The 14,636-nt window shown below is 47.0% G+C and overlaps 1 protein-coding gene across 1 annotated transcript in view; it reads right to left on the reverse strand.

The window, feature by feature from the left end:
* Nucleotides 1-1,781: 1,781 nt before the first annotated feature.
* Nucleotides 1,782-14,636, reverse strand: part of Ern1 (endoplasmic reticulum to nucleus signaling 1) — a 105,203-nt gene continuing 92,348 nt past the window's right edge. Inside the window, exons 16-22 of the mRNA XM_059271984.1 lie at nucleotides 14,507-14,606; nucleotides 14,064-14,263; nucleotides 12,489-12,636; nucleotides 10,106-10,233; nucleotides 6,523-6,646; nucleotides 6,128-6,195; nucleotides 1,782-5,075 (exon numbers count right to left, since the gene is read on the reverse strand). Of these exons, the coding sequence (XP_059127967.1) occupies nucleotides 4,863-5,075; nucleotides 6,128-6,195; nucleotides 6,523-6,646; nucleotides 10,106-10,233; nucleotides 12,489-12,636; nucleotides 14,064-14,263; nucleotides 14,507-14,606 (981 nt within the window). The 3' untranslated portion in view covers nucleotides 1,782-4,862. The remainder of the gene's footprint in view (nucleotides 5,076-6,127; nucleotides 6,196-6,522; nucleotides 6,647-10,105; nucleotides 10,234-12,488; nucleotides 12,637-14,063; nucleotides 14,264-14,506; nucleotides 14,607-14,636) is intronic.

Raw genomic sequence — 14,636 nt, forward strand, 5'->3', positions numbered from 1 at the left:
ACCTACTCTAAATGGCAAGAGAAGTGTCTCTCCGGGCAGGGTGGCTGCAACCAAACATTCCTTCATGTTCAAAGGTAGATGTGGACACAGATGGGTCCCTGAGAAACTGTGTGTTCTGAGACAAAATTTCACTCTGTAGCCTAGGCTGGCCTGAAACTCACTGGATAACCTAAGTTGGTCTCCTCAGCCTCCTCCCAAGGGCTGGGTCACAGGCATGAGTCACCAGGGAGTTTGATGGACTATTTTGTTTTTAATTATATGTATATATGTTTTGTCTGCATGTGGGTATGTGTACATGAGTCCAGGTGTTCACAGAGGCCAGAAGAGAGCATTAGATCCTCTGGAGCTGGAGTGACATGAGACACCCCATGTGGGTACTGGGAACCGAATTGGGATGTTCTGGAAGAGCATCTAACACTCTCAACCAGTATGCTATCTCTTCAGTCCCCTGAGGGACTATTTTTAATGAGGGTGATATACATGGATGTAAAAATGTACCCATAAATCCAGGGGAGGACATGCAGAAGGAGACGTCTTGAGAAACAAGCCGGACTTGAACTCCTTGCAATCATCTTGTTCTGTAGACCAGGCTGGCCTCAGACTCACAGAGATCCATCTGCCTCTGCCTCTCGAGTGCTGGGATTAAAGGCAAGTTTGACTACGCCCAGCCCTTCTCTCTCTTTACTTCCATTTTATGGATTAATAAAACCAGTGTGCTCAGCTAGGGACAAGGGGGAGTGTGGTGTTTTTTTAGGAAAAGGCCGGGGCAGCTGCTTGGGAATGGAGACATCCACCAAGCAGAGGCAGGCGGATCTCTGTGAGTTCGTTCAAGGCCAGCCTGGTCTACAAAGTGAGTTCCAGCACAGCCAGGGCTGTTACACAGAGAAACCCTGTCTCGAAAAAACAACAACAAACAAGAAGCAAAGCGACTCCCAAATCTAAAACTACCTTTATTTGTGGTTGGCTCAGCGTAAGTCACCTTCATCAATGAGCAGAATTATAAAACTGTACAGGAGGTACAAAAATAGGCCTTTTAAACTTAGATAATGGCCCTCATATATCATGAGCTTTAAAAATACACATAAAAGTTGTACAATCTGGCAGTTTATAAAATATAAAGTTAAAAGAATATTTTAGTTTCCATGAAGGGGAGTGAATCACACAATCAGCACATATCAATTAAACAATTAACTGTCCACAAAGACACATGGCACAAGATTTTTAAAAAATCATCTAAAAATTAACATTTTACCCAGACCAAATTATTTACCCTTTAAAGACAAGGCTACAGTAAGGTGGCAGGATACAGTGTAACTTTTCCTTTTCCAGTTTAAAATGGTCAGGGGTATTGTCCAAAACAGATCTGACATGCTTTAGTCAAGTGCAACTGTAACCGATATACTTCAGAGTAAAAATTAAATAAATATAAATAGATTCAATAAATAGGTCATCACAAAAAGAACTACACAAAGTCCTTGTGTGGGGACGCCACAGAGCTGGCTGGTAATGCTTAGGTGAGTGGGGACTCCCCCGTCACAGTTTTAGGGACAACTGGGAAGGAATACTATACCCACCAAACACATGGGGAACAGGAGAGATGAGGCCATAGGATTCTGGCAAGCAGTATGGCTGAGGCTGCTCCAGAGGGAGGCTCAGCAGATGTGCCTCTGTGGCTGTCTAGGAGTACAGAAGAGGCCTAAGCGCCCAAGGCAACCAGAATCCCCTGGAAAATCACTAGTTCACAATGAAAACCAAGACTGGGGAGAGAGCAGGCGCTCAGTTGGAGGTCTGCTGACCTTCAGAAGAAGCCGATGGCAGGGCCCCTGCTGGCCAACACCATGGCTTCTGGATGTGAGAGATGGGCAAGGATAGAACTGTTGGAAAGCCCATCACAGAGAAGGGCAAACGGGATTTCAAAAGGCTCTTTCCAGGGCAGCTGTGGCTTACTCTTCCAGCTCTTCCTGTACCTCTGGACCATGATGATGAAGACAAGGAATAGAGAGCAGACTCAGGCACAGAGAACAGAATCCTGGCACAGCTGGAGAGTGGGGCCACAGCCTTGCAGAAGACAAATGGTCAGCACAGGAGAGCATGTGGCCAGAGTTGGCTCTGCAGGAGGCCACTGCAGCAGCTGATTGATTAGCCTTTCATTTGGGAGAAAGGAGCTGCAGGCACTAACTGAATCACATGCACACAAAACTTCCATAAAATCAAGTGGACTCTGAGGAGAGGCTCATGCCTATCTTCAAAGTTGATGGAAAGCACTTGGCTGTATCTGCTGACCTCAGACCTCCACCTTCTCTGCAATGCATCATGGGAAGAGTCTACAGCCACTGCTATATTGAGAGCAGGGGACACCTCTGCAGGGGTTCACCTTCAGTCTCTAGATGGCCTAGCGATTTGCCAAGTGATAGCTATGTTCCCAAAAGTGCAAGTGCTTTGGTGCCCAATGACACGGCACACTTCCTAAACTTGAAGTTCAACATAGACAAGGTTTAAACAAAGATAACACATCCCAGACGGAGCTCAACTCCATCCTAAAGCTGAAGATGCTGGACTTGTAGGCAACCGGGCAGTCTTCCAGGGATCCTAGCAGCCTCTGAAGATGTTACAGTGCTACAGAGCTGTCCCGGCCTGAAGGCAGACAGCGTCTCTTGCTGAGCACCCCAGATGCCCACAGCGTTTTCATGACACACCTGGAGAGCTAACAACTAACTGCCTGGTTCCTAGAAGACAGACAGAGGTGAGCTGCCCACAGCTGACTGATTCTGAGATGGGACAGTTTTAAGGCACAAGTGGGGCAAACCCCTTCCTACCCACTTGAGTTTTCTTTCTGCCCTGACACTTGTGTGCTAATGACTCTCATGAGGCTTTAAAAGGCACAAGTCTTTCTGTGCTCTCCATCTGTGTCCCAAGTGTCTCATGTCCCACCTAGCTCTACAGAAAGTTTCAACTAAGTATGATGAATAGAGGACTTTTGAAAATTTCATTGGTTAGAAACTGATCTGCTAAGTGGCAAGGGCATTTAAAAAGCTGACCCCAAGCAGACTGGAAGTAACACCAGCTGGGCCTTTAGAAAAGACTTCAGCACTTCCCAGAGGGAAACTTAGCCTTGAGGAACAAGGGAAGCAGCGTCCCGAGGCAACCCTGTTAGACCATACTGCTTCCATCTCCTGCCACTGGAGTTCCCTCTTGGGCCCACTGGCAAATTGCTATGCTAAGAGATAAACAGGAAGCCAACCATGGGGCTGAGGTTCCAAGGTCTAAACAGGGTTACCCATGAGGTTCAAAGATGTAGGAGATTAAGAAAAAGTTAATCCAATTCTACAGCAGCAGAGGAAGCTTTGGGTAAGTGGCCCTGGTACCAGTACACCAGAAGACCTCTCAGGGGACGCAGCAGCAAGAGCTCCAGTCAGTGTAGTGCATAAAGCTGCCAAGGCTACTCTTAGCACAGAACAGAATGGAGCCTCAGCTCACCAGGACTGCACAAGAGACCACGCTGGCTCCAGGGAGTCCACACAGAATCCTCCCTCCCACGGACTCTGACTGCAGGCTAACTCCTAAGGCTTTTGGGGGGGGGGGGAGACAGTAAATTCTGACTGGAACTAAAGTTAAAAATAGAGAAAAATGGTATTGATATAATTACTTTGACATTAATACATTTACAAAGTGTTGTTAGAATGTCTTACTCTTCAGCCTTAGAGAATGTTCTACATTCTTGAGGGAACGGTGATTTTTGGTACTACACAAAACTGAAGATATTATATCTTGCATTTCTTCACAAGCGTCAAGCCACATTTAACTTACTTATGCAAATGCAGCTTTCTGCAATATGATCAAAATACACTCATTAAAATTTGCCAGAAATATAAAAGCTGGCCTAAAAAGCCTGTGGCGGCCCTGGCCTTGGCTCTCTATCCCCAGGGCTTCGGCTCACAAGCTGTGTGCTAGTGTGCTAGCCTCTGGAGCAAAGGGGCCCTGTCACTCACCTTCTGGTTCTGAGCCTCTCCAAGTGACTGAAAGGTTCCCTCTAGTTGCTCCCCTCTGGCCCTGAAGACCTGTCTCTGTCCCTGTCTGGTCTTAGTTGCCTTCTTGGTGGCCAGGGAACTCTTCATCTCTGGCTCACATGACCAGGATTCAATCTATCAGGGGCCACTTATTCAGGCCACTTGGCTGAGCGAGCACTGCACCCAGAACTGAATGTCCTCGTCCTCTTCACCTTCGATTCCCAGACATACCCCAGCTGTCCACAGGCACTGCTAACCAGTCTCTAACTCCATGCCCCACACTTACAACTTGCTGCACGAGGCAACACAGGCTACCAGTAACTTGGAGATGCCTCCTATCTCCGGGACTACACCTCTGAACGTCCTCTTCCTTAGCACCCCGAATCTCTCAAACCAATTCTAGCAGAGGGTACACTTGCTGCACCCCAGCCAGGCTGCTCGTAGCATGTAGGAAAAACTTCCTCACTGAAAGGTCTCCAAACTGCCATCCCACAGGAATTTTAGAAAGAAATATAAGTGGAAGAGAGTTCGTCCAGTGAAAGGGAACCGAGCTCATCCAGTGAACGGTCGATGCTGCTCCTTCTGCAGCCTCTGGGACAGGCCCACCTTTGTAGACAGCCCTGACTACAAGGCTTCAGGGCCACATGCCTCAGCTCTCTGTAGTCATGAGGGGCCACCTCTCCCGATTCCTAGGATCAGCATTATCCTCTTCTGGCTGCAGGGCAGCAGCAGCTCAAGGCACTTGGTTTGAGACGCTTAGTCTTCCTGCTAATCCCAGAGGCAGTAAGCTATGGACTGCAGACATCAGGCCCATGGTCACTGTTGGGGCCACCAGACTAGAAGGGCTGTCCTAGCTCAGAGGGCATCTGGAGTCACTGGAGGCTGGGGTTCTGTGGGCTCATGCAAGTAGTAGGTCTGGAAGAGTCTCTCATGTCTGCACAGCTCCATGGCTCGGTAGGTGTGTGAGAGGAGGTAGGGGAAGCGCGATGTGAAATAGCGCACAAAGTCATCAGGGATGGAGCCCAGTGTCTCCTGAACCTCCACGGGCAGCTCTCGGTAGTGGTGTTTCTGTGAAGGAGCAGAGACACAGTTTTAGCAGCCGCATGACAGTGCTAAGGGCTTCTCTGTAAGGAAAGATTCATGCTCCAACAATACATTCCAGTTATCCTGCAGGCTTGCCTCCTTCAGAAGCGGAGCTTGAAGTGGGTGAGGCTCAGTCTAAGGAGAGCAGCTTTAGAGTCACTATGGAGCCGGCCACCTGGAAGGGAGCACATGCCTCCCATGCAGGTCATGGAATTGTAGTGTTGGTCCTAACAGGATTGGAGGCTGCTTCTGTGTGAGGTCAGCTCAGTGACCGCACAGGTCAAGAGCATTCTCAGGACTCTAAGAGGACACAGAGGAACCCTTCCCCAAATCCCTAAAGACTTGGCCTTGTATAGGAAAGTGACCAGAAAGTCCCTGGTAGAGCGTGCTTATAAGGCGTCTGTCCGGCAGCCAGAGGGTACCATAAATCAGCAAAGACCATGAAACCCTTATGTCCCACGAGACTGGCCCTTAGAGCTTAGCCCTGCATCCTAAAGTCTCTGGAGAGAAATTCCTCAAGGGGAGACATGGTCGTTTATTGTAGTGACTGGAATGAGGATGGTCCCCATAGGCTCATATATTTGAATGTGTGCTCCCAGATGGAGGACTCTTTAGGATTAGCAGGTGGGCCTTGTTGGAGGAGGTGTGTCACTGGGGGTGGGCTTTGAGGTTTCAAAAGGCCACGCCAGGCCCAGTCTCTTTCTCTACCTCCAACTTGGGGATCAGGATGTAGCTCTCAGCTACTGCTGCAGCACCATGCCCGCCTGCCTGCTGCCATGCTCCCAGCCATGATGGTCATGGACTCACCCTCTGAACTGTAAGCCAGCCCCTAGTTAAAGTTTCTTTTTATAAGTTGCCTTGGTCATGGTGTCTCTTCACAGTAACAGGAAAGTAACTAAGACACTTTTCAAATCCAGCTGAGGCTGCCAAGCCTCTACAAGATGGACTCCATTATGGGAAAAAGATACATAGAAATGAATATAAGGAGGAGGTATCTGCTGTGGTCATCTCCCCCAAAGTACTTACAAGCCCTTTACCTTATTTCTCATGGCTCGGAGGAGATCTCTGACAGAGCCACCTTTGTAGGTTCTGAATTTTCGCAGATCTAGAAAAACATTGAGGGATGTAGTGGTTAAGCAAGTAAATTTTTAAAGAAGACTCCTGGGGTCTCAGTCACTGCAGAAGATGCCACCTCTTAGACTACAATAAAGGTGGTATTCATCTGAAGTTCATCCAGATCAGAAATGGGACCTCGGAGCACGACACTATCACTAACCCTGTCACTCCAAGGGATAAACATAAATGTACATCCATGGAACCAAGCCCACAAAGACATGCTCAAATAAGTCTCAACCCAAGAAGTAGGATCTGGCAGTCTAGCAGCTGGACCTGCCTGTCTATACCAAGTTCTCAGAAATAGCTACATGGTCACCTGTCTGCAGGGGGACAGTGATGTTCTCCCGCCAGTCCGTCTTCACCACAGCTCTCCCGCCTCTCTCCAGCTGCCTCACTATCGGGCCATCCAAGGACTCCTTTTCTATTCGGTCACTCACATCCTGTGAGGGAAGACAGGAACAGGTGCTGGGTCAGAGTCAGGAACACTACACGTTTGTCCACACCAACTTACAGGGTAGCCACTGGTGTATGGGTTGTAAGCAAACTGGCATTCCTCTTAGGCTCAGGCTGCAGCCTCCTCAAAGCTAGGCAGCAGGTACTTGCAGCTCACTACCCGGATACACTGACTTTCCCTGTGAGCAGATACATCTTGCAGAGATTCCCTCCATGACAAAAGAGAGATGTTATGGAGGTATACCTGTGTAGAGCATGCATCAACCCCTGGAAGTTCACATTCACACAAAGCACACTTACACAGAGCTGTAGGTACAAAACACATCCCCCAGGGAGCCAAACATAAAGAGGAGAGTTCAACTCATCTGTGCTTCAGCTATCCCTGAAACAGGACATCTCAAATCCTAACCAGAAGGCTATAACTCCTCACCGAGCCCTGAAAAACGGGAAGAAGGAAGGAGAGGGTCAGGAGGGGGTACCTTAAGAACTAGCCTTTCAGAGCCCCTGCCAGTAAGAATGGCTGAGAGGCAGGGAATGATAAGCCCTGGGACAGCCAGTCACATATTTCTTTGATGAAGACAAAAATCAGACTGGATAATTTTTTCTTTTTTCCCAAGACAGGGTCTAATGTAGCCCAGGCCGGCCTTGAACTTGCTACATAGATGAAAATGACTTTGAACTCATGATCCTTTTGCTCCCACCTCTGGAGTTCTGAGATTACAGGTTACAGGTGAAAGCTATCATGACCAGTGCACTGGCTGAATTCCTGACTTGAAATTATAGGGGGAAAAGCCTTGGAGAAAAGCTGGCAATGGTTCAGTAGGTAAAGGTACTTGCCACCAAGCCTGATGACCTGAATGTTATCCCTGAACTCAGATGATGGAAGGAGAGAACTGATTCCTACAAGAGGTCCTCTGACTTCCGACAAAAACACACACACACACACACACACACACACACACACACACACACACACACACGAGAATAAATAAATAAGTGTAAAAAATAAAAGCCTTGTAGGGATTGGACTGTCCCAGTGGGCATGATGGAGACAGGTTTCGGGGTTGCAAAGTAACTACTTTGGTTACAGCTAGTTGAAAGGAACGGAAGACAGCTGTGTCTGCCAGATATAAAACCTGGATACACTATTTTATGGTGGGGTTAAGGTCTTCATATATAAGTTTTATTCTTGTTGTCTATTTTGTCATTAAAGTGACCATGACCTAGACTTGAGAATTTTCATGTTCTATCCTGCAGCACACAGTGATCAATCGTGATGCTACTCACACCCACTGCTACCCTGGAATGAAATCCTGGACCCTTCACCCCAAAGACATTTGAATGGTTACTAAGCACCAGCAGCGGGCCAGGCAGTGTCCTTGCTAGGAGCTGAGGACAGAGCAGTGATTAAAATCATCTAGAAAGTCTAGGATGTTACTCTAGCCACTGTAGTATCAAACTGTCAAACTCCAGATAATGTGAGTCCACTCTAAGTCAGGGTGCTCTCCAGGAGAAAATCCTGCTGCCCCACCCCACTGCTCTCCACAGCAGAGGAGGCGTTGTGGCTTACTCCTCCCATGCACCTCACACCCACAAACAGTCTATACAAAGACCCCTGGCAATGCCAGAAAACCCACAGAGCTGTCAGAGCTATGGATCTTAAATTTTAGCTGGAAAGTGTATACTATGCCGGGCGGTGGTGGCGCATGCCTTTAATCCCAGCACTCGGGAGGCAGAGCCAGGCGGATCTCTGTGAGTTCGAGGCCAGCCTGGACTACCAAGTGAGTTCCAGGAAAGGTGCAAAGCTACACATAGAAACCCTGTCTCAAAAAACCGAAAAAAAAAAAAAAAGAAAAAAAAAAGTGTATACTAAACTTAATGAGATCTGAGTAAAAGACCATAGAAAAATCTTCTTAAAGAAATGTTTAAATTTATGACACTGAATGAAATTATACTGTATCTGAGATTTACTTCAAAATTATCTAGGATTGGGCTAGAGAGACGGTTCAACAGTTAAGAGCACTTTATGCTCTTGTAGAGGACAGGGTTTTTGACATTGCCAGAACTCATGTTGCAGCCCACAATCATCTGTAACTCAGTGTCAGGGGAACCAACACTCTCTGCTGGCCTCTGTGAGTACCAGGCAAGTACATGATGTATATACATACATATCCCATACATCTTAAAAATAATCTGGGGTGTGGAAGAGCACAGAAATTAATACCTGCTAAAACTGGAGGACTGATAAGAGGAGCCTCTAGAGCATTTAGTCTACTTTTGTGTAATTAGGAATCCCAGAATATAAAGTTTAACAATTAGAGATGGCGCAGTAGTTAAGAGTACTCCCCCCCCCCGCCCCCGGCAAAAAAAAGAAGAAAAAAAAAGTACTTCCCACTCTGACAGAGTACTTGGGTTTGATTCCTAGCACCCATATCGTGTCTTACAACCTTCTGTAACTCCATTTCCACGAGATCTGACACCCTCTTCTGAACTCCACAGACATCAGGAACACATGTGGTGTACAGACATACATGCAGGCAAAACATTCATACACATAATATAAAAATAAATCTAATTAGGGTACATTCATATAATAGAATGTTATAGTCATAATTTTGTATATATTTTTTAAAAAGCAGAATATAACACTGTATATAGTTTGATCTCAATTATACTTTTTTTGTTGTTGTTTTTGAGACAGAGTTTCTCTGTGTAGTTTTGGTGCCTGTCCTGGATCTCACTCTGTAGACCAGGCTGGCCTTGAACTCACAGAGCTCCTCCTGGCTCTGCCTCTGAGTGCAAGACTAAAGGCGTGCGCCACCACTGCCCGGCTCAATTATACTTTTATTCATATGAAAAAAACGTAAAATGTGATGGTTAATTTTAGTGGTCAATTTGATCATATCTAAGATCAACTAAGACATGCTTGGGTGGGTCTGTGAGGGCAGCTCCAGAAAGGATTAGCCTAGAACAAAGGACCTTCTCCCAGTGTGGGCAGCACCCTCTGACAGGTCGGTAGATACAGAGGTCTGAGGGAAAGCAGTCTAGCCTGCTGGCCTGTGCTTCTTGCTGGTAAGAACATCTATCCCATTCTGCTGCCATCCTTCACTGACATCACAACTCTGCTTCTTCAGCCTTCCACTGTGGACTAAGACGAGGGGCTCTCAGGAAATCTTCCAGGTCTTCAGTGTAGAGTGGGACTACTGAGCAGCTACTGGCTTCTCAGTCTCTCCAGTGTGCAGATGGCCACTGCTGGACTACCCAGTCTGTACCGTGTGATTCTAATACATCCCCTTTACGATACACACATCGAATTTACTAACACAAATGTCAATCATGTTTGTCTTGGTTATAGGCTACAGGTCCTTTGTTTTGCTCTTTGTCCTTTCTACCTTTTCAGAATCTGGAAGGCATTAATAATTTGATAGAGAGACAGACACAGGTACCTGAAAGAACTGGAGCTGCTTTTCCAGGCTCCAGAAAAATGGGTGTTTTAGCACATGCTTTGCAGAGGGCCGCTGCTGGGGATCCATTGCAATCATTTTCTCTATCAATTCACGAGCAATGACATCCTCTAAAGAGGAGAAAAATAAATTACCTATTATTTCCAACCTATAACACCAAATTAAATTATCAGAAACCTTGAAAACCTGCATGCCTCCCCCACATTTGTGTATATCTATTGCATATATGTGTACATGTTTGTGTGTGTGCACACATGTGGAGGGCAGATGTTTATGACAAATGTCTTCCTCAGTTATTCTCCACCTAATGTTTTCTTTCTTTCTTTCTTTTTCTTTTTTCTTTTTTTTTTTTTTTTTCCGAGACAGGGTTTCTCTGTAGCTTTGGAGCCTGTCCTGGACTAGCTCTGTAGACCAGGCTGGCCTCGAACTCACGGAGATCCACCTGCCTCTGCCTCCCGAGTGCTGGGATTATAGGCGTGTGCCACCACTGCTCGGCTTTCCTAATGTTTTCTGAGATGAGAGTCTCTCACTGAACTTGGGGCTTATCAATTCAGCTAGATTGGCTGCCCAGGAAGCCCCAAGGATCCTCCTGTCTCTGCCTTTCTAGTACTGGGGTTACAGATGCATGGCACCAGGCTTTTTTCTTTTTTAACCTGGGCACTGAGGACCCAAACTCAAGCCCTCACGTTTTTGTGGCTTTACCCACTTTACCAACTGGGCCATCTCCCCTTGCATGCCTTTTGATACAAAATTCTGCTACAGGAATGGATTCTAATAAAATAATGAATTCACACCAAACATCAGTTGATAAAGAGATTTTTCACTATGTGGTTTGTGAAAAGTAGTGGCTGAAAATATCCCAAACCAGAGGCTTATGTACTAGATGATGAGCTGTTAAAATGACAACGGGGCTACATACAGATGGATTTAGATAGACATTCAAGGCAAGACATGATGGGCTTGTAATCCCAGTGCTCAAGAAGCTGAGACCAGTATGAGTTATAGAAGATGATTTCAGCTAGCCTGGGCTACACAAAGAGACCCTGACTCATTAAACAAACAAACACAAAGACCCCAAAAAGAAGAGGTTGAAAAGTGAGCCTGCTGCAAATGTGTGACTTGACCCCATCCCACTCCTATCAGAAGCCTATAGCTCAGGCTCACCTGGAACTCCCTGTGTATCCCAGGCTGGTCTCAAATTTGAGATTCTCCTGCCTCAGTGTCCTAAGCGCTAGGACTACAGGTATGTTCCATAACCTCTAGCCTTATCCTCCCCCCTTTTTTACATTTATTTGTGTATAGAGGAAGAACACGTATGTGTGACATGACACATGTATAGAGGTCAGAGGACAACTTGCAAGAAGTTGGTTCTCTCCTCCTACCATAGCGGTGGGTTCCCAGGGATTGAACTTGGGTCATCAGGCTTGTAGGCAAGTGCTTCTACCCACAGAGCCATCTTGCTAACCCACTAACACCATCTTGAGGTTGTTTTGAGACAGGGTCTCACTATGTACCCTTGGCTGTCCTGGAATTCATTATGTAGATCAGGCTGGGCCTGGATTTATAGGGATCCTCCTGCCTCTGTCTCCCATGTGAAGGTGTGTGCCACCACTCCTGGACCCATTTTGTTAAAAGTAAGTATACATATCTAGATAAGCAATTAGAATAATATATACAAAGGCATTGATAGAAGATATCCATCCCTATATAATGGAAATATGGGTCTTATGCTAATGTGTTTTTCTACAATGAATAAGGAAAAAAAACTCATAAGAAAACAAGTACTAGTTTTTTTGTTTTGGGGTTTTTTGTTTTTGTTTTTTCGAGACAGGATTTCTCTGTTTAACAGCCCTGGCTGCCCTGGAACTTACTTTGTAGACCAGGCTGGCAATGAACTCACTGAGATCTGCCTGCCTCTGCATCCTGAGCGTTGGGAATTAAAGTGTGTACCACCACGGCCCGGCACAAAACAATTACTTTGTTTTAACCTTTTCACATAGCACCACTGGAGTGCTCTGATCTAATGTAATCTAGCAAACTTCCCAGTCAGGAAGAAGCACGTGTTGTGTCCAAGTCAGATCAAGGACAGAGCCCACCTATCCCTACAGGACACAGACTGTCTTGCAACCATGGCCCTCACACAGCAGAGTCCAGTTTACAGAGCACAGGTCCTCCCATATGCCAGTAAGGCCCTCTGATCACAGGGTAGGAAAGAGCAGTCTCCAGAGGACGCCTTCCCCAGGTCAGCATCTAGTACTCCAAGGATGAACTTAGCCAGCCTCCATCAACTCTGTATGTTTCAGCATTTCCTAAGGCCCAATGGGCAGTACAGTGGAAGGTGTTACCACCCAGACCACCTGCTCACCATGCCTGTCTGAGTGGAAGCAGTCAAGGCTGCAGGCGCCCAGGAGGATGTTGGCTTGCCGCTGCAAGGACTTGCCAAAGGGATGGTTGCCCTCAGAGATGACATAGTAAAAAACACAGCCTGCGGAGAAGATGTCCACTGTGTAGGTCTGAAAGAAATGCAGAGTGGGAGACCTCAGCCATCACTTTACTCACAGCCCTGACTCCACTTCAGCCCCTCCTGAAAGGAATCTGATAAGAGGCTGATGAATATGAACTGCCCAGAGCAGCAAGGGACACTGTAGGGATTCCCTAGCGTCCTGATTGGTGTCAAGGTCATGAGCTTGGGGGCTAACAGCCTGGGATGCTGGTTCTGCCAGGTGCCCCAAGTTAGTATTACTGGTCAGGGCACAGTCCAACATCACATTCCTCCTTGACTTGGGATCTATTCTTGCCTGAAACATTTCCCTTGAATCTAATCAAGTCTCTAGACTCCACTTCTAGCTTACAGGAAATGTAAGGAACACAGAGAGCTGGGAAGCACAGCCATGAAGAAACAAGCAGAGTAGCCTACAACGGGACACTCAAGAACTTCTCAAGAATAAGCATAGAGAACAGAACAGGCAGGGAGGTGCTGGGGATTTAGAGATACAGTCCAAATCAGCACTCAGTGGAGTCCTGGAACACAAAACTAGCTGTGAAGGACTTGTGGGCTGGCTGGGGGATGATGAGCATGGGTGTGTGAGGAACCGGGATGGGAAGAGTGCTGACTGTGGAGGTGTGACGAGACAGTGGGGAAGGACTGCCTTAGAAACAGGTGCTGAAGCCGGGCGGTGGTGGCACACGCCTTTAATCCCAGCACTCGGGAGGCAGAGCCAGGTGGATCTCTGTGAGTTCGAGGCCAGCCTGGGCTACCAAGTGAGTTCCAGGAAAAGGCGCAAAGCTGCACAGAGAAACCCTGTCTCAAAAAACCAAAAAAAAAAAAAAAAAAGAAAGAAAGAAACAGATGCTGCAGCACAGGCTGAAGGGCTTCCTGTATGCAGACGGTCCAGCCGCGGGGAGCCGCGGGGAGCCAGCAAACCCACATTATGGACCAACAGTGACCAGATGGAAGCACATAGGTCCTAACATTCTTTCAATTTTCTGGATGACTACAAATTCTAAAAACAAAAGTCTAGGGAAACAAAACAAACTTAAACAAATGAAAATTAGAAGTTTGCTCATCTTAGGTAAGTCTGGACTCTCCAGGTTTCCAAAGGAAAAAGGGGAAGAGACAACTATTCACATCTGTCTTTTTTTTTTTTTTTTGGTTTTTAGAGACAAGGTTTCTCTATGAAACAGTCCTGGCTGTCCTGGAACTTGCTCTGTAGCCCAGGCTGGCCTCAAACTCACAGAGATCTGTCTGCCTCTGCCTCCCGAGTGCTGGGATTAAAGGCGTGCGCCACCACTGCCTGGCCATCTCTGTCTTTCTTATGTATCTACAGAACAGGAAACAACATGGGAAGTTCACAGAGAAGTTCTCTGTTAAAGGGGTGTCATTCTGGAACCACGTGTGCCTGGGCCCTTCAACTTTGAAAACCAATAGGCCAGTACTTACAGGATTCTCCTTGCAGTCCTCACTCAACATCTCTGGGGCAATCCAGCCTTCAGTACCAGGTACCCCTGAACGGCGGCTGAAACTGTGTCTGCCCACTGCCAGCTTCTTGCAGAGGCCAAAGTCAGAGATCATGGCCTTGATTCTGCCATGTGCGTTGGGCATGGAGAGGAGAATGTTGTGGGGTTTCAGGTCTCTGTGAACTAGGAGAGAACTTCAAATTCATTCAAAGCTTACCATGAGTGACCCCAGTTTCCTACAAGGGGTTGTGGGTCCTTTCAGACTCCTAAATACCTGCAGTCATCTTTGAAATGTTTAGTTTTCAGTTACCTAAGGTTCCCCCTTAAATTCCTACACAACCTGTCAAGAGACCACTTACACACTCCTTTCTCCTAGGAAGGCCAGCTAGCTGCCCCCACCTGGGCCTTTAGCATGGATCCTCTTACCTATGTTGAGAGAGTGTAGGTGTGCCAGGCCTGAGGTGGTCTGCTGAAGCAAGGTGATGGGCTCTAGGCCAAGGTGGGCAAAGTCCTTCTGCTCCACGTACTGTAAGAGACACAATGGCAAGGTCACAGC

This window comes from Peromyscus eremicus, chromosome 8a (assembly GCF_949786415.1).
Source record: "Peromyscus eremicus chromosome 8a, PerEre_H2_v1, whole genome shotgun sequence".
NCBI lineage: Eukaryota > Metazoa > Chordata > Mammalia > Rodentia > Cricetidae > Peromyscus > Peromyscus eremicus.